This window comes from Anser anser, assembly GCF_964211835.1.
Source record: "Anser anser genome assembly, chromosome: 10".
Lineage (NCBI taxonomy): Eukaryota > Metazoa > Chordata > Aves > Anseriformes > Anatidae > Anser > Anser anser.
The window spans coordinates 2,882,711-2,908,308 of record NC_139730.1 but is presented as its reverse complement, the minus strand read 5'-3'; the positions used below and the strand labels follow the sequence as shown (position 1 = coordinate 2,908,308).

Genomic DNA, 25,598 nt, shown 5'->3' with positions numbered 1-25,598 from the left:
AAGAAAACTGCTGGCATCACCACTCAACTTCAGCATCTCATCACTCAGGTCCCCAGGTTTCATGCATTTGATTTCAAGATATGAAATTAAAACATTCATCTCAAAGATACCAGTGCAACTGCTGGGAGAAACCAATATCCGCTATGCAATGAAGGCTCAATCCTGCTACTGCTCAGCGCGGGTGTCCTGCTGGGCACAGAGCAGACTGCTGACAGCAGATCCCCCACAGGGATGCACTAATCTCCGTTTTGGGAGTTCTCAGCATCTCCCCTACCTCATCAGTCTCAAACCTCATACAAGGCAGCTCTGACACCTTCAACTACAAGCAGGCGTCTTTTGCGAGAACTGCAAAACTCTGATGACAAATCCTCACAGCATTACTGCAGGATAAGAGAGTATGGGGTCTTAAAGTGCTTGACTGCTGTAAAAAGAAAAGAACTTTTGTAGGAAAGAAAGAAATACATAATTTATGTTGCAAAATAGAGTACAGTACTTTGTACTTTAATAGCTTTTCAATATATATATATATTTAAAACAAAGAAAGGATGCATTATTTAGAAGTTATATGTCAGCTCTTAAAATCACATCCTGTGCTAAATCAAAACCTAGCCCAGTTTGCTTGCATAACATTTAGTTCTCCAGTTGCCAAAAAAGCACTGTTTGATGAAGGCCATTTTTGTTTTTTCATTTTTTAAACAAAAGGATCCATTTTGTCTTAAAAATCATATACATTTACATTCAAGGGTAATCACCTCTAGAAAAAGAGCAAAAACATCCCCCAAAAAACAAGTTAATTAAATATTGAACAAAATATAAACAACTTTGGAAAAGGTGATACTATCCACGTGTAATTCTATACATATATGTATATATGAACAGATATAGATATATGTATATATAATACAGCTTAAACACTTAAGGAACAAAAAGGAATTCAATAGTAACAGCTTATACTTTTCTCTACTCACTGCCACGCTCCAGTTCAAGTGCATCAGCACACTTATTCCTCTCTCAGTACCGACTACAGCACACTCCAGATAGCCCAGCTTCAGTCACAAAACTTAATTACTCAAAGAGAAGACATTATAAGGAGCTGGGCTCTTCCCACGCTATGCCCTTCCCAAAATCAAAACGGTAAGGTTGTAATTGACCTGCTAGTAGTATTTTATCTGATCCCACTTAAAAACCCCTGTGATCTGAAAAACAGAAAACATCCCAAACCAAACACCCCCACGTCAGAGGAAATTTACACTTACTGGATGCCTGTTTGCTTTGGCTATCTTTTGCATAACCCAAAAAACAGATCCTGTTCTCACACAGCGGTTTTACAACCGTGTAACTGCACCAGCCCCGATCGCTTTGGTGCATATGTCCAGCAGCCTCACTGAAAAATGATGCGATTTGATACAATACAACCAGATTGTGTTAAATCCCGGAGCTTCAGGGTCAAGCTGAACAGTACAAAAGCGAGTAAAATACAAGGTTACGACATGTGGAGTACTAAGAGCGTAAACACTGAGAGTGATTCCAGATTTTTAAAAGATGAAAAGAAAAATCATGCTCTGCTTCTCTCCAGCACCAAAACGGAAAGAAAAGGAAGTTCTTAGGTTTCTAAGAAAACCATTAAAACTTATAGGAGTCTCAGAGGCAGGCCCCAAGGGGAGAATTTCCTGGATTAAAGAGAATCATTTTGCTATGGATTTCTATCTTAAACGACTTGTTGCAAGTTAAAAGAGACTTCACACATGATGCTTTTTAGCCAAGCCTGCTGCTTAGTTAAAACCTCACTAACAAAAACACAACTGGGATTGCATATCCTTTAGGCTTAGTGGGTTACCTTAAGCTATACAGAAGGGGGGGGTTCTCAAATACAGCATCATAATCATGCTATGCAGCAGTGCTAGAAATGACCCAGGAATGGAGGACTGAAAGGAGTGCGAGTCTGGGAAATAATCCCTTGAATAAAGTAGGAAATTCACTGCAACAGTTCACATTGCCTCACATGTAGTGTTCGTAAGGTCTCTCCTCACCAAATTCTCTGTAGACCTTTGAATTAGAGTAATGTATATTAAAATTGTAACAGGATTTATATACCTATATCATGCTGATGTGACAGTCAGAAAACAGTACTGCAAAAACAGCTCCAGAATGAACAGCAGGGAAAAATGTCAACGAGAAATGGGCTACACTTTTAAGCTCGTTTTAAAATTCACAAAGTTTCAGTTCTTTGTCTTAAATTAGCTTGCATCTCAAAATAAAAGATTGTTATGCCGACATTACAGTAAAACATCACTTCACTTCCCCAGGTGAAATCAAGTACAATCAGGACAGTATCAAGCTGCTGAAAGGAAAAAAAAATAAAGGTAGGATTTATCCTGGGGACAGAAGAAATAATTGAAAAGAACCTGGCATCAACTGAACTGAATCCAAAATTTAAAATATATAGGAAGCAGTTTAAAAGTGTTTCTTTTTAAAAAAACAACTGACATCTAGACAGGAGATGTGTCTAACCTGTGACTGACTTCTCAGAAGTGAGACACATCCCCCTCATGAAGCATAAAAACTATACGATAACATTTAAAATGTAATCTAAGTTGTAACCATCCAGGTGAATTTTTGCTGTGTAGTACACCTTCTAGTATTATGTAATAAGATACCTAAGAACACACTGTAAAAATACATCAATTAGACCAGAATGCTTTTAAAATGTGAAGTTCTGGTGCTGTGGAAGTATGTTATTTCCAGTTTCAGCTCCTCCCCCAAGAGAACACCCATGGTACTGCATTACACCACAGACATTTGATTTTATTTACATCTTAAGCTTTAAAGTTATTAGGCCACCGTCCTTTAATTTCCTGTATGGCACCGAATTTACTTTAAAAAAAAGTGTCTCCGTGTGTGTGTGTGTGTGTGTGTGTGTGTACACATGGCAGGCACCAAAATGCAGTGTTCCATCCTATTTTCTCTAGTTTCCTGCATCTCCTCATTCAGTAAAGCAGCCAGTTGAGCAGAGTTCTGCAGAGGTCAGTTACATCGCCTTCAGGGCAGCAATGCGGGAGCCCAGGTTCTCCTGAAGGTAATACAGTAGGTGGAGTTCATAGTGCTCTCCCGACTCGGGTACCCTTATACTGTGTCTCTCCTGAGGGTAGATCTAAAATATAAAATAAAGTCATGAGTATCCACAAAGGTTTTGGGCCCCGATGTTTAAACTGGTCCCCGGAGCCAGGTTCAAAACATGCACGTGATCTCCCTGCACTAGCTCTGTGTGCACTCGAGCTAATACATTTCCCTCCTCCATTGCCTGAACCTGGAGACAACCCATTGCACTCTGTAATGCAGCTAGTGCTTAGCTGGAGGCGATCAGCATGGCTGAACAGAGGCAGATCCTGTTCAGAGCCATCACGTAAATCAGCATGCTTCCAGTTCTGCAGCACGGCGTAGGATACCTGGGCTGCATCTGCACAGAACCAGCAGGGTTTAATTAAATACATAACCCTGCTGTACACTGCACAAACACTGCTGTACTGCTTCCAAACTGCAGAGCTCCTTGGGAGCTGCCTTAACTGCTCATTTGCCTAATAATGTTTTTGTTTACTCCTAAAGTCTCCCCCTTAAAAAAAAAAAGCTACACTCAAATACTAGCGTTTTATCCTAGAATTCCAAGCTGCCATGTTACAAGCTGGAATTTTGTACTCCTCAAAGACAGATATAATATTTCCACGTCCTGGTTCCAGCCTTACCTGTAAGTCATACGGTTTCCCAGCTCTCACTAAAAAGCTGAGCAAAATACTAGTGTGTGCAAAGTGAACATTCTCATCCAAGAACCCATGTAGCAGCAGCAAACGGTTTGGTCTGAGAAAAGCAAGAAACAAACATTTCTAAATAGCATCCCACAATCTGCCAGTCATTTCACAGTCCACAAACACCCCTCCAAAAACACTCAACAGGAAAAACGTTAGCATTGAAGAGTGACTTCGCTATTGTAAATCGCTCTGAATGGACCAGCAGCTGGTGCCAAACCGATCTTTTCCTCCTCTACAAGTTCTTCCTGCACATGCACATTACGGTCAGACCTTTCATCTGTACATCATCATCATTTTCAGAAGTATTCCTTAGCTTGGGCAACACAATGGCTTAACATTTGCTCAGAATCACTGCTGGCTTTCAGCTCTTTGGCCAGAGAGCCCGTGATCTCAGCCTGCTCTGCAGACAACTCCCTGCTGATACACACTGAGAGCACGAAGAAAGCATCCTGATTGACTGATTTTTGTCTAGCTTAACTCAACTCTGAAGTGCTAATCATATAATTGGGGATGTGTTTGTCATTTCTTTAGACATAAAAGATGGTCTTTAATTACAGCTAGAATAAAAGGGATTACTTGGAATGGTCTGTAATTATGCAAATGTTCATTCAAGTCTATTAAGTTTATTAGTGCTGTTTTTGTTTTAATACTAGCATTTATGATTCCAGGATTTAATTGCCAAGAACAGGGAGATAAATATATGTCTGTGGGGCTTGAACTTCCCTGACAAGAATAGAAAGGAAGAGCCAGAACCAAACTTACTCAGAAGGAAACTTCTCAGCTTGCATGGCCACCGAACCTAGGTAATATCCCTGCTCGTTGTGATCCGGGTGGCCCATGTAACGCTCCGTGTAACCAGTGTCATAGAAAATCCACAGCGTGACGGGTGCTCCGGCAACAGCAACCTGCAAATTCAACAGGGCTCTCAGCATGGGGAGGGGAACAATGCCGCCTGACCTGGGGATCTCCCTCTCTCATCTCTACCCCACCACGACTGCAATTGCCCAAAACACACCAGCAAGTGCTCCTTACAATCCAGAGCCTGCAGCAGAAATCCTCCCTTTCTTCCCTCCCACAGCTTTTATTTATATATATATACACATATGTCAACATATATATATATATATATAAGCAGAGTTCAACTATAGACTATGTGTACTGAAGATCAGGCAGCTGCTGAAAACCAAGAAGATCCTATAGACAAATCAGAAGCAACACTAAATATACCACCTGCAAGTCCTGCTGGAGGCAAGTGGATTTTGTTCAAAATGCAGAGCGCTCTGCTTTTGGGTCAGAACCTTCATTTAAATAAACGTCTAACAGAATTGGCCTTGAAAGCTCCCCAGGACTCAGCAATCCCCTATGGATACCTACCACAAACTTGCAGAGAGGCTTGTGAAAAAAGACCAGCTAAAAACAAACCAAAGCCTCTTCCTTGGCCAGGTATTTTTAAAAGTAAAAATACAAAAATTTTCAAGGACTTGAGAAAAATAATGATTAAACCTCCCAGGAATATTGAGGTTAGACTTACGCAAAGCAAGAAGACCCCCAAAGAACAAAACACGTCCTGAGGCAATATTCAGCTCTTACCACATCTCTGCCTCTGATGCCCACCAATGGTCTGACCATTTGCTATAGGGGCCTCAAGTCACAAAATAACAAGCACCTCTTTTTGGTACCTCTCCCCGCTGCCAGGTTGCCCTGTGGAGCACACTGCTACAAATTTGATCTGGGAATAGGTCAGACCGGAGGAGGAAGAGACGGTGGTGTTGTTTTTCAGCAGGATCGTTTCCCTTCGTTGGTTCACAGCACAAAGAGCTCAGCTGGCACAAAGCAGGCAACAGCTGAGACTATATGAGGTACCTTCAGCACGTGATCTCAGATTGGTGGAGCTACACCAGCACAGTTATTGCAAGCTCGACAGTCAATCAGTACAATGAAAGCTCTTGCATGCAGTTCTAGAGAGGAAATATCCTTCTGTGTTCAGCTGAATGGAGCAAACTGTTGTTCCTCCTCACCCCAGCCCACAAGAACAGACTCTCGGAGTAAAACTGGCCTACTTGGACTACCCCACACTCCTCTAACATGCCTGGTTTCCTGGACACAAGTGTGCTCTGCCCAAAAGACCCAGCCTGCATCAATGCGGGTAGACTCACGGACAACACAGCACCTTCCCGTCAGGTCACGATTATGCCTGGCTCATCTGGAGCTGGGGGAAGCAAGTGAGCACAGTGATGGTGCAGTCACATCACACTCCCCTGAGGATGAAGGCTGCAAACTTGTGTGGAGAGGTGGGAAAGAGCAGCACAAATATAATTTTCTGATTTGAGACACCTCTATCAGTATTAATTAGAGGGGCTGCACAGGTATCACTGTCTGTGTTTGAAAAGCTGAATCACGCAGCTCTTCCAGTACAGACTCAATGTGCCTGCCAGTCCCGAACACCTCTCAGAGCCCAGCAGTGACAGCATGTTTACAGAGGAAGAGCATCTCATCCCCACGCTCCAGACAGAAACACAAGTGCAGAAAACTGAAGAGACAACCTAAGATCACAGAACAACTTACAACAGCTCTTGCAGTACCCACTGAATGCTGGTTTAAAAAGGCACTGTGGCTTGCTAGCAAGCACTAGCTTTAAAGAGTGTATAGATTTTCAGATGCTGTCTGTGCAATATCAAAAGGATAACCAAAGCCTGGAAGCCTAATTAGAAACACTGTGGAAGGAATGTATGCCAGAAAAGCAGCTTTCATCTGAACTCACCCAACTAGAAGATTCTTGAAGAAAACAGGCAGAGCACTGTGTCCTCACTTGCCTAGAGCTAGCTCAAAAGTCTTTGTGCTGTGAACACCTGAGGGAGGTCACACGATTAAGGGGAAAATTCTGTCTGCATCACCAGAATAAGTACGCAATGTACGAACATACCCTGAAGATATCTGACCTCTGCATTAAAGCCATAAGAGAGAGGTAGCCTCCGTAGGACCAGCCGTGAATGCCAACACGGTCCAAATCAATAAAGTCATACTGGGATGCTAAGTACTGCAGCCCTTCCACTTGGTCATCGATTTCAATTTGTCCCTGGGAAGGGAGAGAAAAGGCAAGTTGTAAGTTCCAGGCAAAAGTTACATTCTCAGGATTCCCAAAGGCTGCACAGCACCCACCCAGACACCAGCACTCCATTGCACTGGGCACATTAGAGAAAGATGACCCCTTTCCTAAGACAATAAATACACGCTAAGGCACCTAATAACTATCTTTTTCTTCATTTACTTCCTTATCTGGGGACAAGGAAGATTTCTCAGTATTTTTACTCTTTGCTGTACAAAGGCAAGGCAGAATTCCAGCTCCACACATGAAAATGCTCTTCCCAACAGTGAGCGCTACACTGCAATGCCAGCAGAGCCTGGCACAGGCTGTCCCTACCAGTACACAGGGCCAAACACGTTCCCCCTCTCCAGCCTGCCACAGGAACTGCCCCAAATAGTAACCCAAGCTATGGAAGAAACTATCCTGCATTGTGAGAGCAGCAAAGCATTTCTGCTCAGAGAGTCAGAGATCCCCTTACGAATCACACTCCCCTGCAGCTGACAAGCTTGACAGCTCAAAACCTGACCCTGTATACTTTCCACACCGAGCATCTTTCCTCCCTCACATCCACTCCACTCAACTACATGTGGTTTCCCTCCCAAACCTAGGCAGTGTCACACAAGCGATGCTGGGCGTCTGTGCCGAAGTGGTGCTTCAGCTCAGATAAAACCGGGACTCAAACCTGTCTCTGGCTGAAAACGAAGAACCTGATTCAGAGCTGCACTTACCATTTTGTATTTAAAGGCTCCTTCAAACTTCAGCCCTCGGTGGCAGGATCCCCGGTTATCAATGACAACAACAACGTAGCCTAAAGAGGCCAAGGTGTTCAAACGGAAATATTTGATTCCTTTAAACCGGTTGTTCACTAGCTGTACCTAGAATAGAAGAACAATGATAAAAGCATTTATGTAAAGAAATTCAGAGGATACCTACTAAGTCAATTTCGTAGCAGACCACAAGCAAAGAGAGGGAATCCTACAGGAGGGATCTTGGAAGATTTACATCGTAAAAATGTGCAAAATGTTTACAGTAAATAAAATCTGAAATTGGCTTAGTAGGCTATCCCCAGCACAGAGCAGGAGCTGTGCACACAGGAGAGCTGGGAACGAAGTGATCCAGGCCAGCCCACCCCACCGCTCACAGACTGCACTCACCTGAGGCCCTCCGTAGATGAAAAGCACAGTGGGGTACTTCTTCCCAGGTTGCAGATTGTGAGGTTTGTACATCATCCCATAGAGTGTAAACCCCGTGGAGCTCTCAAAGGAGAACACTTCTGGGGGAATGTAATCAGGCAGAGGGCCTGCCATGGGAAGGAACAAAGCCTGGATTAACAGGGAATGGACAAATAATGCAGCTCTGCTCCAGCCCTGCCCCAACACCGCTCCTGCTGCATCCCAGATAATGCAGCTCTCCCATGCTTCCAATGGATGTGGCTGGGACAAGGCACAGACTGGAAATGCCCCAGCCCTAGAGGAGCTTTCTCAGCCCTGTCATGTTCCCATTCCTGTTCTCCTCTGAACAATGGTAACTGTTCTCCACTGACAGACACATTACAGATATACCATCCCTTCCTAACTCCATTTAGGATTCGCAGCATTAATACACGGAAAGCATAGGATTTGGTCCATGCCTCAGGGAAGGAGAGATGAAAGGTAACAGAATCACAGTGGAAAAATAAAAGCCTAAGAGCCAGCTCACAAAGACATGAGCAGACAGCAGCACAGAACTATTTAAGGAGTGAGTGGCCCTCCCCAGAGGCCCAGTAGCATGCTCACTAACACATACTTAGCACAAGAGTAAATAAGCTCACTTAAACCCACCCCCACTAATGATAAAACTTGCTTTCTAATCTTTCTACTGGCTCCGGCAGTAGAAACTTAATAATTTCCACTCTAAATTCCTTCACAGCCAATTTATACCCATTTGTCTCCAAGCTGAAAGTGTCACTCCTTAAAGAACTTCATCTAAGAACTTCTCACACGAGCGTGAGCTTCACAGAGAAGCCAAGAGTTACCCACAATAGCAAACCCAAAATGAGCATATTCTGGGAAATGTTTCACTCTGTGATCCTGGTTGTCCTTTTGCTGCTCCTTAACAAAGCTGTTACCTGCTGAATCTAAAATGGTAGCCCAGAACTCCTTTGTCCTGTGAGCTGCATCATCTTCAGGTCCTGTCAACCGGTAAAGTGACACACAGTGTGGGCTCTTCTGGTTGCTGTACTTGCTGATGAACATGTCACAATCCTAGAGAGAAAAAGAATGTTATCGTGAACTCCTCAGTACAAGCAAAAGGGATAAGTTCTTTCTGCATTTTCATCTTTCAGATGTTTAGAAACCAAATCCCAGGAAGTCTGGGCTCTTTTGTGATAAGAGCAGATAGGCTCTGAGAAGCTACAATACTCAGCCAGATTCAGATATTAATGTTCCCAAACTCAAAATACACCTGCAAAATCAACAGTGGCATGAGGACCTTGTTGCACACACTTTTCTGGGCAGAGCAGTCCCAGCTGAACAGGTTACTGCCCCAAACACCTGGAACCCCACTCAACACTGCCACAGGCTCATCTCCTCAGGTGACTGTTCCATAGCCCATTTCTGGCAAAAGGAGCCAGGCTCAAACAGTTTCAGAGAATTCAGCCTGGCTACTCTTGTCGAAACTTGAATTAGGAGGTCAGATCCGTTTTCCAGAGGTGGCTGCGCACTTACCTTGCAATATAAAGAACACATCGTGTAAAATCTCCTTTTGTTATATTTAAATACAAGCTTGTCTGTTGATTGATGAAGGACCAAGTTGGGTGATAAAGCACAACACAGCCAGCCAGCCCTTCCTACCCAGGGCCTCACAGGCGAACAGTACCTGGCTGACACAGCAGGCATGAGAGTAACCACGCTCTGTCAGTCGCTTCACTTCTCCAGGATTCTCGTAGTTAACGACGTACAAGTGATGCTCCAAAGGCGAGTCTTTTGTGCCTTGAAAATACACCAGTTTTTTGGCTTCGTCTACATAGATCTGTCAAAAACAAAACAACACATCCCTTAATACTGAGTTTTTGAAAGAAAAGTCCCGGCATTCTCTCCCCACCTAGCCTTCTCCCCACTGCTTCCATAATTTGGAGTTATAGTCCAGCAATCTGTAAGGAACAAGCCAAATGACTATTCTTGCTGTCCACAACTCTGCCAGTTATGAACATCAGTTGCCCCTTCTTTCTGAGCAGACAGCACAACAGATTCAAACGCAGGTCTACTTGCACACTTTGTCCTCTAGCCCCACTTCCAACTACCATTTAGAAAGGATTTTATCACAGACCTTTACAAACTCCATATCAATCCAACAGTCCTCCTTGAGCTGCTGTTTCATTCAAATGGTCATAAAATTTAGCCAACTTAGAGCTGGAAAAGCAGCAGTTTGGGAGCATTCCCTAACTCCTTGTCCAAGTTCAGAGGCTACATGGAACACAAACATTGTGTATTCTGGCTAAAGAGAGACAGGGCCAATAGATTTATTCTGATCCCTCCAATAGGTATCTCCTGGCTCCAGGACAGCAGCTGAACATCACCACGACATTTTGGTTCTCATGGAACACGTGGAATTTCCTCACTGATGCTTTAAAGAACTTTTGCTTCCTTCTCTTTAAGGCTTAAACTTAGTGGGAAGAACTTGTTAGGAAGTTAAACACCTAATGTTGCCTGTGATGCTCTCCTTCACCGCCAAAAAGGAGCAGAGCCTCACTAATGCAACATGTACTTATCTGCGAGACCCCAAAGACCATTTCCCTGAAGCGCTGTCCTCCAGCACGTGTGTGTTGCTTGCAAAATATCATACAGCAAGAGCAGATACTTACATTTGACCCATGTCGCCCAAGCACTTCCCATTCCCCACTGGTAATGGCTATCTCCTCTTTGATGGGGCACTTGAAGTCACCTGCAAAAAACCCACATACAGAGATTTTACACTTCCACGTTTTACAGCACACACAGTCACAATGATACTTCTTCCTTCCAAGCTTTTTTGCTAGGCTGAACCCAAGAGCAACGTGGCTTTGCAGAAGACCCACACCTCTGCCAGCTCCGGAGACAAGTGTCAGGGCTGGTATATTTAGCACCCTGAACCATGTATCAAAGGATTCACAGGTGCTCTCAACCTGAGGGCTTGGCTAGGTTGCTTCTTGCTTTTTTTTTTTTGTTTTAAAGCACTTTGTCATTTGCACAGAAATGTGGTTTTATACTGAAAAAAGTGGAAAGGGACTTTCAGGTGTCAAAAATGGAGACTTTTGCTTTGGGGTGGGAAGCAGCTCTGCTTTTATAAGATGGCTTCATTTCCCTTGGAATGAGGGAGATTTAGCAAGAAAAAGAAGTTGGATACATTCACAGAAATCTAATGAACCCAACATAATGCTTTCTGGAAAGAAACAACAACACAATTGCATAAAACTAGGACCTCTCGTAAAATAAGGTGTATTTTTTTCTGCATGCAGAGCTCAGCAAGTGCCTTCAACACACAACAAGTAAATTAAGTATCACAGCATGAAACTGTAAATGAAAGAACACATACTGTGGAAAAAACATTCCAGGAGCTTTGCACACAGTTATACCATGTATTTGAGCAAGGCCAAACTTTGACTGCAGCTTGGAAGCACATGGTCCTTGAATTTTTTTGCTTGAAATTACTCTTCCTGAATTTCCACTTGCAACAGCTGCCAGTAATTTTCTCCTACTAACATCTCTGTCTATACAGCAATACCATGATTGTTTTTAAGAGCAGATAGGAATTCTCTGAATAGTTGTCATATCATAGGTTTTGCTGCCAAGCACATATGTTCATTTTAAAGGGACTAACAAGTGGGCCCCCTCAGACAGGGAGGCCCTCTATGGACCTTTTTGCAATATGTTCAAACTGTTCTTTGTCAGCCTCTCTGCTACAATCTGCTTGTAAAGGCTGACAGGGACTATGCTGGTTTTAATTCCAAACACGGGTCTTGAACCAACGTGTATCTACTGGATACATTGGACCCTGCACAGAGAAAGCCACGTTATTGCTGTAATGATTAACCTACAGCAGTGAGCAAACAAACAACCCCACCATTGTCAACTAAGTAAGCTAAGGGCATTTTACACCATCACAGCTCATTTCGTATCTGATTTTGTGAAACTCTTCCCTGTAGTCAACAAGGAAGAATCAAGGTTGAAGCTAAGGCATGCTGAATACAGAATAACCCCTGTACAATTTCAAGAGGAATGACTGTACAGCAAAGTGCTTTCCAGCGCAACAAGAGGAGTTTCCAATGAGACAACGATTCCTGCCACCTGGGAAGACATTCATTTCCCCACTAGTCAGCAGCAAACGCCCAGTGAAAGAGAATAATTTCACTTACTTGGAGCAGGGAGACCTCCAGATGACCGCTTATACTTGCTCTCCTTCAAAACCGAGGTGACTTTGTATAGGTGTCGGAATCCCGTTTTACATTCGGAAGCAAAAATGAACTCTATCTCATCTTCATGGGTTTGAGGGAAAACATAGAAAATATCATGGATCTGGGGAGACAGAACAGTGGATTACTGTTATCAGCAGGAGGCTGGCACGGAAGTCGCATTTAAGTTCCTCTGACACAGTTCACACTAGCAGGTTGTGGCACACTCTGTCCCTTACTGGGAAACCTAATAATGCTTATGAGCCAGGGGTGTCTGCACACAGCAGCCACATACTGCGCAGATCCTGGCTCATCTAACTCTAAATCCTGGCCACAGAAGGAATTGAGAAAGTTTTTATGCACCTGCCTGTCTGGCTCAGATACGGAGATGGGTCCAGCTCTGCAGACAGCATATGAGAGCCACCCAAAGATGACAGAGCTCAGTGGCCTCCTCCGTCCAGTGCTATCTAGAAACCCAGAAGGGAAGGGCTATTTAGAGAAAGATGAGCTGTCATCATCTTCCCACTCATGAAGATGCCAGCTTTTCCATCAAGGGACAATCAATTGAGGCATTCAGAAGCATTTATCTGCACAGTACGAGGTGCCAGTAAAAAACAACTCCAGCCAGTAAAGACAATGGAGACAGGACAACTCACTGCACTATCCTGAAACCACGTACACTACTACTAAAAAGAAAATAGTATTATAGACAGCACTTATAGCATAGAGACCATTCAATGGAAGGCTTTGTGACCACACTTTCTGCTGAAAGGTGCAACTACCCTCCAGTGACTGTAGCTCTCAGGCTCTCCTGCACCCTGGTACACCTCCAACGGGATATTGCTTTAGAGACACTGATTTTAATCTGCAGAACCGTGAGCAGCACTCCTTTAAAGTGTTAGCCTAGCACACCAACGTCCGTTATCACACAGCACTCGCCCTACAACACACCTCCAAGAACATTACACAGGAATCTATTTCACCAGAACATACGTGGTTAAGGAGGGGTTTCAGTGATTATTAACAGACTTTTGAGATTTGATCCCCCAATATCATCTGGAAACATCTTCACTGGCTGACGAATGCTTCATCTGCTGGGACTGCTGCTGGTGAACAACTGCACAAATGAGCTGGACGGTGTCAGTGGGTAGAGGGGCTGCCTGGAACACCAGAGTCCTGGGCTCTGTTCCTAGCTCTCTGATCACCAAGCAGCCTCAAGCAAAGCAGCTCTCCTTTCACATCCCAGATCTTTTTGTTCTCTACACGTTGCGAGTTCTTTACACAGCAAGAAGGGGCACAGAACTTGCACAACAGGAATAGTCTCCTAGGCAGCACAACACCACCACCATCGCTCAAGTGCTACAGATAGGGTCTTGAACAACAAACTGTCAGACAGTGCTAAAGTTGAAATTCTTACATTTATCCAGATGTCTGTTGTTTCTTCATAAATTATGAAAGGTGTAACAGAATCTGGTACAGTGTCGATGAGTTTCTGTCTCTCCATTGCATCATCTTCTACTGGGATGAATAATGCAGGAGGGATCAAGACTATCTGAAGTCGAGTTTGGGAGCGATCCAGTAAGATGGACCAGACACTGTTGAGGAGACAGATATTAGAGAAAATAACATGCAACCGTGAGTGTTAGACAGATCTGAAAAACCTCAAAACACACCTATTACCACTAGGAATCTCAGGGGAGTCAAGAATGTTCAATCCCAGATTAAGCAAAAAAGCCACATGTAAAATCTCACCCACAAAAACAAACCTCTTCGATAACTTAGGAACCTATTTCACTTCACTTCAATATTGCATAAGCACTGCAGGTTGAAAAGTTTAATTAATTCTATTCCCCCAGAATTGGATTGTGCTTTAAGGGAGAAAAGAGAAAAAAAATCAGAGGGGCTAATGAAGCGGAAAAAAATTAACTGATGTTCCAGGATACTTGTGAAAATAGTTTTAAATCTATACCTGGCAAAGAATAACACTGGCGCTCAAATGAATTGGCAGGAGACCCTGCCATGCTTCTGACTTTACACGTAGCTCTAAAAATAATCCTGCAAAAAGCAAGACAATGGAGCAAATGTGTCCCTGCATTTCTTCCACATTTGAAAAAAAAATAATGAAAAGGTGAAAGTCAGCTTTAGATTCAAGAGCTGGAGAAATGCACTTCCAGAGAAGTTTCTGGTGAGTTAGAAACACTGTACTACATCATCTACAGGGTTAAAAATGACATGCAAATGTGAGTAGCACTTACAGCAGGTTTTCTGATCAGTAAGCCTGGTCAGCAAGGATGGTCCAGTGGTTAGGGCGCTAGCCTAGGGCCTGGGGGACCTGGGCTCATTTCTCTCCTCAGCCACAGACTTCCTGAGCGACTATGGCAAATCACTTAGCCTCTGTGGACCTCAGTTCCCCATCTGTAAAATGGGGATAATAGCACTGCACTCTCTCTCACAGGGATGCTGAGAGGACACACACATCAAAGGCTGTGAGTGCCCGATACCAAAGCAGTAGGGCCAGGTCCCGGGGAAAGAGACAAGGAGGGCTGCTTTAGTTTGGGAAAAATCGCCCCCTTTACACAAACATGTTTGTAGCAATGCAAAAATGAAAGCAGGCTTAAGCTTGAAGACAGGGACCACTACATTCTGCTTCTAACTGTGTTGCCCCAAACCCTCTAAGCAGAGACAGGATTAACATACGCACTATTTTCCTTCTGGCGTCCACCCAGCTCTAGCAATGTACTCTACTCCTTCAAAGAGGATCTCGAAGGGCTGAACTAGCTCTTTATCCACAACATCTGCAATCTGTTGACAAAGCAGCAATTCAGTGACACTGAGATGAACCCGCACAACCAGTTTTCATGCACAATGAGAGTCTGGACACAGAAGACTTCTTCTGTGCAGCTCACGCAATTTAGATTGTTCAGTTCAGCCTTTCCAACGCAGGGGCTTCACCCCATCTGTAGCCAGACACCAGAGCAGCGAGGGCTAGGACTTGAGAAATCTGGATTCTGCTCACAAATCCATCGCTTGTCTCAGACAAGCCACTTGAACAATCAGTTTCCCCCATGTAAAATACAAAAAGGGGGAGAGGGGGATTTGTACCAAGCTGTTTTGTAAGGTGTTTTCACTGGTAGATGTTCAACATCCTGCATAGCATCCAGTTATCAATGTGGGTCTACATCATGACAGGCAGTTTTGCAGTCTGTCCCCGCTGGGACGAGGCACAGTGGTACCCCAAGGGACCTGACAGCTTTCCCTGACGTTGCTGGCTGATGTCGGCATTGCTACCCCAGCAGGTCAGTGTTGATGGCTGAAGCAGCTGCGTAGAGGATCCCAATAATGCATGGATGTTACTGTGTCTGTTTGATAAGATTAATTTCCCAACTGTCTGAAGATCTTGGACTGGGCTACGGAAATTTCTGTATTTGTTAAAAAATCCTGGAGTGAAAGCAAAGTTCGTCGCTCTCACGTGTTCGTGCTTTTATAAGGCGATATACTCTCTCTGCAATCACATTTTCCCCATACCTGCAGCCAATAAGGAGATCTGTCACATAAGAAAGTCTAACCGTCCTCACCTAAAATATTCTGCTCTGCAGCCAAGTTCATAAACCAATGGTGGGGAAGAAAAGGACAGCCTTGAGAAATACTGCTGTACACAGACACCAAGTATCTGCAGAGGAATGAGCGATGTGCACTGCCTCCAGAGAAGCCATTAAGCTAACACAACATAAGGAAGTTTACTTATACTGAAATGAATTTTACCAAAAAGATTCACAGAAATAGGATTTATTTAGAAAACAAGCAGAACGTGGAACTTACTCTTCCTTCTGCATTGATTGTCACTTCAGATATCTTGAAAGTGACCTTTGGATTTGCTGTACCTATGAAAACAGATGTTAGCAGTCAGGCACCAATTTGTGTTTCCAAGAGGACAGACTTGAACTGATGGATTATTGTGGTGTTACTCATACTGAACTGGAACAGGCAAAGAGCACAATGCTCTTTGATCAAACAGCCTACTTGCATACATGAGAGAGAGCAAAAAACCAGGCAGGGAAAAAAAAGAGACTGCAGACATGAAGCAGACTCAGTGATGTAGTCCTGCAAACAGATCTGATCAAGAGCCATGCTACTGTCACAGTCTCCTCTCTCACAGTCAAAGGATGCACGTACAAGCTGGAAGTAAATGCACAGGAGTAACCAGGATATCAAAGCAAGCTTTGGTTTACTGTTTGGCTGTTACTGTTGAACAGAAAGTGGTGTACAAAAAGTGATCCAATGCTACAAAGCATCTTAAAAAAAATAAAGCAACTCATTCTGGAACCAAAGACTATTTCTTTCTGCATTCTTATAAATCTATTGCCATGACTAGCAAAGTTAAGATAAACTACTTATCTGTGTTGAACACGGAAAACCCAACTAACTCTCTGCAGAAAGCCTGCCCAAAGCAGCTGTACAGCACCTGAAGTGCTAAATGCTGGGGCCTGCAGCAAATGCGAAGAATAAAGAAAAAAGCTGCTGCCAGTCAATCCACAAGAAGCCGTATGTGGTAAATTCCACGTACTCTGAGCATTCTCAGTGCTGCTGTGAGGTACTCCCACTTCATCGACCCAGTTTTACACAGAAACTGATGCACTGAGGTGAAATGACTTGCTTTGGGCCACAGCACTGTCCTATTTAAGTACTTATCTTCCCCCTGGTAAGACACTGACTCAGGCTTTGCCCTCATAACAACCTGCAGAAGAGTGCTATGGCCCCTGTGGCTCAGGTTGGAAACTGAAGCCAGAGATTAAAACTTTGGTTGTTTTAAAAGCATTTAGGCTTTGGTTGTCTAATTTTCCTAAACTGCTGAGACTCAACACTGAATAAAACTCTGACGAAACACCCTCAGAAATCGAGGCGTACGTTAGCGCTGAGAAAACATGAGCAGTCATCTCTTGCTTCCCAGGCTGACACAGCCTTCCTCGTTCCTCGAAACAAGCGGTAAATCAGGATCATAAGCAGAAAACGTTTACCGGTGGATCAGGGAATCGACAAGACCTGAAGCTAATTCTGCAGCTGGGGCCGGTCAGTGATCAATACGCCCTGCTGACACAGCAGTGAAATCTCAGAAGAGCAAGGGTCAGGCTGTTCAAACTGGCCCTATACACCTGACACATGGCAGTGAGGTGGCCCTCAGCAGGGCCGCACGGGTTTCACTTGTCCACTTAACAGCAGCACTCCACTTGATACGCTTCACTCCTGCCTTCACTCCTTTACTGTTGAGGCTTTCACATCATTTACTGTTTGAAAATACGACAGCAGCAGGTTTTTTCCTGGCAGGCTGCAAGCACGCAGAATTTTCAAAGCCCAACAGCAATCACGGAGGCCAGAGTACTTCAGAACCTGAGCTACCAGGGCACCAGGTTACCAGCAGCTAAACAGAAACCCTCCCCCCAAAAAAACAAAGCAGTATCATTTTGCAGCTATTCCCTCAGAGACACAAGGCTGTAATGAGAAACAACTTCTCTGTGCCAGGATCTGAGAGAGCAGCTCCAAAATAGCGACGATCAGGTAGGGTTTCTGCCAGCTCCTGCGAGACCCGGACTCAGAGCTCTTAGTAACCACACGGCTGGAAAGTCAGTACAGCCACCAGTGACTAAGCTAACCTCCACAGCAGCAGTTTTTCCAAATTTCCACCACTTGGACGCTAATTCAAGGACTACACAACATGTCTCCGACCCCCTGCTCTAAGCTAGGAGAGTCCCTGGTCTAAGGCACCTGGAATAAAATGTGCATCTCCTAGAAACAGAGACGCAAGGTCATCAGGCTCTCACCAGTTTTGGGGTACCGGAAGGAATCTGTTCTTCTCGTCTCCAACATTGGCGATGTGACATGAATAATTTCCACCTCCGACTCATCGTTTTCTTCATAAAGAATTCGAAGAACTTTACCCCCATTCAGTGCTGCAAATGAATTAAGATTTCCTGGTCAGAGGAGATCTCATGATTGGTATTGCAGAAACCAGCATCCTCCCAACAGACAAAGCAGGTTGGAAGGATGAAGAGAAGTCTGTGATTCATGTTTCACTAAGCAAAACACCCCAAGACTCTTACAACTCCTATCACTATTGTGAGAAGGGAAGTCTCCTCCTCCAGTAACTTGTGCTAGCGAGGCTCCTGTACCACACCCACCACTGCAGATGCTCGTAACTCCTTTTGAACTATAAGGTTCCTATCCTGGATAAAGACAAGTAACAGAAAAATGAACTCTGCCCTGGACAGCACAGCTTGGGGGCCGCTACCTCTGCCTGTCAGACACACTGGATCCAACACACTTACTTGGCTGTGCCTTTGGGCTCCACCAGTAGCCAGTGTATCTGTCAAACTCCTCCTGCAGCACAAAAGTAGCCACGCCAGCAGATTTTGGATCCTCCTCAACATTGGCCAGTTCTAAAAAAAGACACAGAAGAATTAGTTCATGATGTACTGCAGAATCAAACCAGTTCTGCGTTATCCCAAACATGGCCCAAGTTCAACCCCCGGGGAACAATTACATGATAATAAATCTGGCTTCTCAGCAGACTTGCTTTCTGCTTCCACCCTGCTCTGTTGATTTATTTGGGAAAGATCTAATCCTCTCTGACACTGCAGCTTCTTTTAGGAAAGGAAAGCCATCTCCCCTCCTTACTCCTACTCAATTAGTCTCTGGATTTTCCATGTACTCATCCAAGAGAGAAAACATTCTACCTGAGCTCACAACTTTTAAGAAAATCAAAGAAAAAAAATCTTCCTGAACGACTGACACTGAGAACACCAACATTCAGAAAAACAAAATTATCAGCACTTCATTCACTGTACAGACCAAAAGTAACACACTTACATAACATCTCAACATGATGACATATCCATAGGGCTTCAATATTTTTCCTGTTACCCTGGAGGTAACTTAGCAGCGCTCCATAAATAATTATCATCTGAGAAGGAGTCATTGCTACAGTTTATTTTTAATGTACTTACATAATATTTTAATATCTAACATTTAAATAAGCTAAAGCATTATTATGAAGTGTTAGAAATTTTAATTTAGCTAAAAATTAAGTGATATAGTTTAAATACATGAAGTGTGATTAAATTGCAAAACACAACGGATTTTCAGACATTGGTTTATACATAATTTTCCATTTTCCTTCCTCCAGGATACGTGTCTAAAAGGGAGTTGGAGAGGGTTACAAAGCACAGACCTAAGTTACTGAGTCTGAGGGTACCAGCAGAAGGCACGGTGCTATTCAGAAACTGTCTGTATTGTTTCTAAAAAGCCCCGCAGCCTGACTTCACTGACAGAAACTTTCCTCCAGTTCTAATCCACCCACAGCTCCTTCACACAAAAAAAGACTGTTCCAGTGTTTAAAAAAAAAAAAAAAAAAAGCAGCGTGTTTCAGGAGAACAGCCCTTCCATATGTATTCAACAAATAACTCATTCTGACAGATTCTGGTTTTCCTAGTTCCACAGGGAAAAGAACCATCCTACAGTATTTGCCATGGAAGAAACATGCAGAACATGACAAATAATCAAATCCCACGTAAAGTGGATGGTGGCCGTTCCCTCAGATTTCAGAAGAACCCCAGGTGCCATTGCTTAATTCAGCACAGCAAGAACAAGTGCAGGGGAGGTACAGAGATTTTAATTCAGGATTCATTACCATTGTGCACAAACGTTAGCCTCCTCTCTTCTCTGGTTTCTATATTAGATATCCAGATGTCATTGCTGTGGATAAAGGCAATCCAATTTGGATCAGCTGGACAAAGCTTGGGATCCATCCGGATATTCGGACAACTGGTCTCTACCAGAATGGGTCTTAAAGGCTGTTGCTGTTTGAAAGAAGAAAAAGAGAATAGTAAACAACGAAAAAAAACACATACAGGAACTGAACTGGATTATCAGGTCTCTAAGATCACAGCAGTGTGGATGCTGACTTCAGATACACAGGTTTACACGAAAGCAAGCCATTTTCAACATACGAAAATGCTATGCAGATATTTTATAGGGATAAATGTGCTTCTATCATGGTTGCACAGATCCCACCAGGATCTCTTTCACCAGTGCTGAGGATTCAAAAAAAATAAATCAGACAAATCAGACAGATCAGAAATCTGAATCAGAAATCAGAATCCTGCCACACTCAAGAACAGCATCCTAAAAACAGACAGGTAGAACATAAAATAATCTGGTCTTCCTAAAACAACTCCGGATACGGTAAGTTCCGCCTGACAAGGACAGACAAGCATTTGTTATAATATGAAATGGTTTCAGCTTTGAAGTCCAGGTTCAGCACACACAAAGAGCAAAGGCTGCTTGTTCTTAAAGTTAGACAGCCAGATCTTGTAACACATACAGCACTGACCGCTGAGCAGTGACCTCGAAGCCACAGCTTGTGAAGAAAAGTTGCCTCTGACGTGACTTCTCGCTACATGAAAGAGCACGGAGTATCCCAACCATTGTGTTGCCTTTTATTGGCACTGCTACTAACTAAAAAAATCAACGAAATCTGGTGTCATGCCTTGCCACCACAGTTTATAACACTTCTTTTCCATCCATGTTTCTACAACCAAGGAAATGCACCCCCAAGGGGGATTTCTCCATGTCTCAACCGTTGTCAAGGCTACTTGCCTCATCAGCGCAGCAAGAACTTACGCTCGTGCTCTTTGCTTCTAGCTTAGAGGAAAGAAGTGCTGTGGTAGAACAAGAGCGCTGAGTAAACTCACAGTGAATCCATGAGGACCTCCATCCTTCACATGATAAATTCCACTCCCAGCCTGAAACAGAAAGGTGCCGCTTTCTCGGTGGTAATCATAGGAGGCAATCCCAACGGTGCCGATTCGCTTCCTCTCCCGAAGCAACTCCTCTTCACGAGAGTACATCCCATAGTCCAGGATGGCCTGAATACGGGCAGAGAAGCACAATCAACACCCCTGCTCTGCATTTCTTACTATACTTTCAGAGCATCTTGGCATGCCAAGCTTCCAGGACCAGATGGCTGTGCAGACACCCTCCTCCTCCTCCAGCATCCTGCTGGCAGCCAGGAGCCCACTCCTGCTTGTGCCTCTGCCATCAGCACTTGTAGGTGCAGGCCATAACTCGATCCCACACATCTGTGAACCTGAGAGCCACTTCTCCCTTAGCACGACTGGCACTATTTCCAACACGCACTGGTATGAGAAAGATCAGACTGAAGGCCTGTTATTTCCAGAACAAGTAGGACGGTCTCTGCTAACTTCTGCAAAGATACACAGTGACTGGTCTGGTGGGAGGAGAACACAGCATGAATTTTATGGCTGGCTGGCAGCCTCAGGAAGCAGCATGGGGAAACAACACACCTAATTCCACGCGGGGTTTGTCCCGCCTCCTCCAACCTGCCATGGTGCATGGGGGACTTGTGCAGGCTTGCTCTGCACAGAGGTGAGAAGGGGACACGCGTCCCAGCGAGTGGGAAAGAGATCCTCTGCTTCAGCATGAGTCACGGAGCCACTGACAGATCCTCAGGGGGACTCATCACTTCCCCCTGCAAAACAGCGATTATGGGAGACTACAGGCTCCTTCAGCAATCCCCAGGATCTCACAGCAGAGAATCTGGTGCAAATTAGCACTTGCAATCTCTCCTGGCAAAGGAGAAATCAGCCAGCACACACATTTTTTTATGACGCACAAAGGCTGCAACTCCAAACCCTGATGAGAAAGCCGTGCTTGTTTTCGAGATGGCTGCAGAGTTAGCCAAGTACAAGGAGAACCTTAAAAACATTTAAGACCATAATGACGGCTTACGGGTGCAACCTCAAAGCCTGCCTACTTGCTGTGCGGCTAAAGAGCAAGAAAGAAATCAGGACCCACCGGAAAAAGATCCAAAAGAGGCTTCCAGGAAAGCAACAGGACGGCAGCTTTGTTTATGGTTTTGGGAATTTCAGAGTAGAAGAGCGTGTTCTCCCTGTTCTCCCCAGACATGGCTATTGTCGAAGTGAGAAGAAAAAAAAAGTATTAGCTTTCTGATAATAATCCAAACACTCTCAAAAGATGCTCAGGAACAGTTTCGCAGGCCCTGCCTACCAGAGGAAGTACTGACAGTCTCTGCACTGCAGCCTTGCACCGGGAATTCCCTGTTTCACAGAAAGGTAAATCACAAAGGAAGAGAACAAGGAACTACACCTACGCTTACCACATGCTGCCTGAAGCATATCTCCTTCTTTTTGGGGGGCTTATTTTATAAGCTTTTAAATTCAAGAAGGTCCGTTCTGCTCTTTCCCTTGGCTGAAATGCTGCACAATGCAGCTTGTGTTTCAAAGATAATGCATTTTTAGGAAGGTTTGAATGTCTCTTTCCTGCTCGTCCCCCTCAGTGCTGTTCAGATTTCTGATAGCTCCTGCCAGGGCACGTGGGGATCAGCCCAGAGGGAGCCAGACATGCACTGAGGAAGGCCAAGCCTAACCTTCAGCTCAGGAAGCGGCACACAGGAAGCCAGAGATCATCCCAGGAGGATTAGCCCTGCCAGCTTTAACCCATCACCCTCAATGTGCTTGAACTCAACTTTATTTAAGGACTATGACCCCCCGTTCTCTGAAAAATGGAACAGAGATGAATCAGCAGCTTCGCGACAGCACATCTAGACTTGAAACCACAAATCAGAGCTAAAATAACTAGCCTAAGCAGCAAGCAATGGGGCTAGAACAAGGTTCTGGCTTCTGGTCCTTTGTTCTAGCCATTGCTTCTCACCCAGATCCAGATTTTCATGGATTTATGTTCAGCTAGTGCAGTTTTTAACACAAGCAATCCTCTACCACAAGACCTGCTCCAAGAAGTTTGCTCACGGTGCCATTTACAGTGCCAAATCACTTCAAGCACAGCTGAAGTCAAACCCCAACGGCCTCTGCAGTGACAGTTTAGTCAAGACACAGGCTGTCCCAGCAAGCTTACCCAGATAGTAGATCCTATCAGAATGAGGTCCTTCAGGATCATTTTTCTTAACAAACGTGAAGTCGTGTGGGGCTTTCGCCATCATATACCCATGATACTTCCGCGTATCCGTGAGCAGTTTCCTGAGCTGGCTCCAGGAATGTCTCTCTACGTAGTAAGGTTCCAGTTTGGGCTGTTCCTCTCTCTGCTCCCGCTCCTCACGACCCGCCGTTTCAAAGATTTCAAGGCCCGGCTGTTCAGTTTCCATGGCTGCTGCCATGTTGCATGGTTCTGGAAGAAAAAAAAAACAACACTGGAGGTTCAGCATTGCCTTTCAGCTAACGATCGCTTCAGATTCCCAAATCACAACACAGCAAAAGCGTGTTAACAAAACCACAATTTCATGTGGTAAAGAAAAAATCCTGCTGAAGGAAGAGGACAGTGGAGCTGTACAAAAGAGGCTGCCCAACACTTAGCCTTTCAGAACAGACCCACACAGATTTATTGCTGTTTGCCTTTTTTCTCCACCATATATCAATTACTCAATTCAGGAAGATTGGGGACAAGCAGCTGCTCAGAGGAAACAGCATCAGCAGCTGATTTGGAACCACCTGGCCATACCCAGCGGGCCTGGGCAACCATTACTGCCCTATAACTTCTTGGGTTTGCGTCTCCTTTCAAACAAAGCTCTGAAGGGTCAAACAACGCCCATCACTGTTATATCATCCCAGGCACGGGATTACAAACGCTGTATGGATGAGACTCTTCCAGAAGCGTCAGGCAACACCAGAAGGTGACACAGAGAAAAAGAACATTTTGGAAACTGATTTATCTGCAGCGTAAGTCCTACCCTCCTGAACGGGTTAAGTTAACAGGTATTTCTTCCTGCAGTTAGCTGGGCTTTACAAAGCGTATCTGAGCTAGACAAAACGGCCCAGAAGTCCTGCAATAGGAACTGAAGTCTTTCTACCACAAATCCCAGATCCGAGTGCAAATCTCAAAGGATCCCAGCTATAAACTCCCACCGCGTAATTCATTACCAGGGACACCAAGGTGTGGGGATTGTCAACCCTCAATTTCTTTTTCTAAATATAAAATAGAAAGGCTGCACAGCTGCTTGGCACGCTGCTAGGGAACAGGCAGAGCCGGGTGGCCTGAGCCTGCCAAAAACACTAATGGGAAATAGATGGAGCGCTTCCATCCCGCGCACAGGCGCTGAAGGGCCACGGGATCTCGAGGCACGGGCTAGGTCGGCACAGCTACCGGGGGCAAAGCTCGCCGATGGAGCTGCTTCTCCCGGGGCTCTGCACAGCAGCAGAAAAATCCCTTCAGGGATGGGGGGAGAGGAGGCTGCGTGAGCTCGGATCTGAGCTCGGATCAAGCCCCTCTCAACGCAAAGTGCTAAAAGCGAAGCGGGGCAGGTCTCAACCAAAGGCTTGGCCCCACCTTTACAAATATAAAAGCAACCAGCCCGGGCATTTCCTTCATCCTGTCTGCAAAACAAGAATAAAGCGGCATTTCGGGCACCTTTGTCCTACGTGCAACAAAGCAGTTTCGGGCAGCCGCTAACACCGCCGGCAGGCCCAGCGCCCCGAGCCCTGCGCAGGAGGCAGCGGGGGGATTTCGGGGGTGGGGCCCAGGAGCCCCCCAGCACGACCCCAACAACGAGACCCCCCCCCCAGCCCGACCTCCTTCCCGCAGCCCCCCCCCCAAAAAAAGGAGGAGGAAGGCGCATGGTGGGGGGGGGGGGGCTCCGAGCAGGGCCGAGCCCCGCAGCCCGCAGGGGGACGCGAGCCGGGGGTCCCGGGGGTCCCGAGCTCGGCCAGCCGGGGCGAGCCTTCCTCCTCCTCCTCCTCCTCCTCCTCCTCCCCGGCCCCACTCACGGCGCTGCCCGGCGGCGATGCAGCCCCGCCGCTTCCGCTTCCGCCAGCACGGGGCCGGGCCGGGCCGAGCCGTGCCGGGCTGGACGGGGCTGGAGCGGGCCGGGCGCCCTCCGCCGGCCTGGAGGAAGCGGCGCCGCCGAGCCCCGCGGTGGGGAGGTGGGGGCGCCGCCTGCAGGGTATGGGGCGTGCAACAGCCCCGGTGTGCAACGCTAGGTGTGCAACAGCCCCGTGTGCAACAAGCCCATGCACAACACTAGGTGTGTAACAACCCAGTGCGTGACACCGGGCTGTGCAACAACCCCGCGCATAACGGCAGGGCGTGCGACAACCCCGTGCACGATGCTGGGGAGTTGAACGACCCCGTGCGCGACACTGCGGTGTGCAACAGCCCTGCGTGCAATGCTGGGGCGTGCAACAGCCCTGTGAGTGACATCAGGGCGTGCAACAACCCCGTGCATAATGCCAGGGCGTGCAACAACCCCATGCACGATGCTCGG

At 45.5% G+C, this 25,598-nt stretch overlaps 1 protein-coding gene across 3 annotated transcripts; it reads right to left on the bottom strand.

The window, feature by feature from the left end:
• Positions 1–466: 466 nt before the first annotated feature.
• Positions 467–25,230, bottom strand: DPP8 (dipeptidyl peptidase 8). Of its 3 annotated transcripts, none has more exons than XR_014588869.1 (20): positions 25,102–25,208; positions 23,240–23,509; positions 22,163–22,275; positions 21,040–21,213; positions 19,977–20,145; positions 18,616–18,726; positions 18,112–18,240; positions 16,115–16,176; positions 14,997–15,097; positions 13,713–13,890; positions 12,260–12,419; positions 10,730–10,809; positions 9,745–9,897; positions 8,996–9,131; positions 8,043–8,188; positions 7,617–7,763; positions 6,743–6,879; positions 4,566–4,708; positions 3,741–3,852; positions 467–3,151 (listed from the first exon to the last, which is right to left on the bottom strand). XR_014588869.1 is itself a non-coding variant. In XM_083851227.1 (20 exons), exons 2-20 carry the CDS (start codon positions 23,496–23,498, stop codon positions 3,029–3,031), a joined length of 2,649 nt encoding a protein of 882 aa, XP_083707353.1. In that variant the 5' UTR covers positions 23,499–23,509; positions 25,102–25,230; the 3' UTR covers positions 467–3,028. The 3 variants fall into 3 exon arrangements, 2 of the variants coding, with proteins under 2 accessions (XP_083707353.1, XP_083707352.1); XM_083851227.1 differs by having other exon boundaries at positions 6,727–6,879; positions 25,102–25,230; XM_083851226.1 differs by lacking the exon at positions 25,102–25,208 and adding an exon at positions 24,746–24,892 and having other exon boundaries at positions 6,727–6,879.
• Positions 25,231–25,598: the final 368 nt, after the last annotated feature.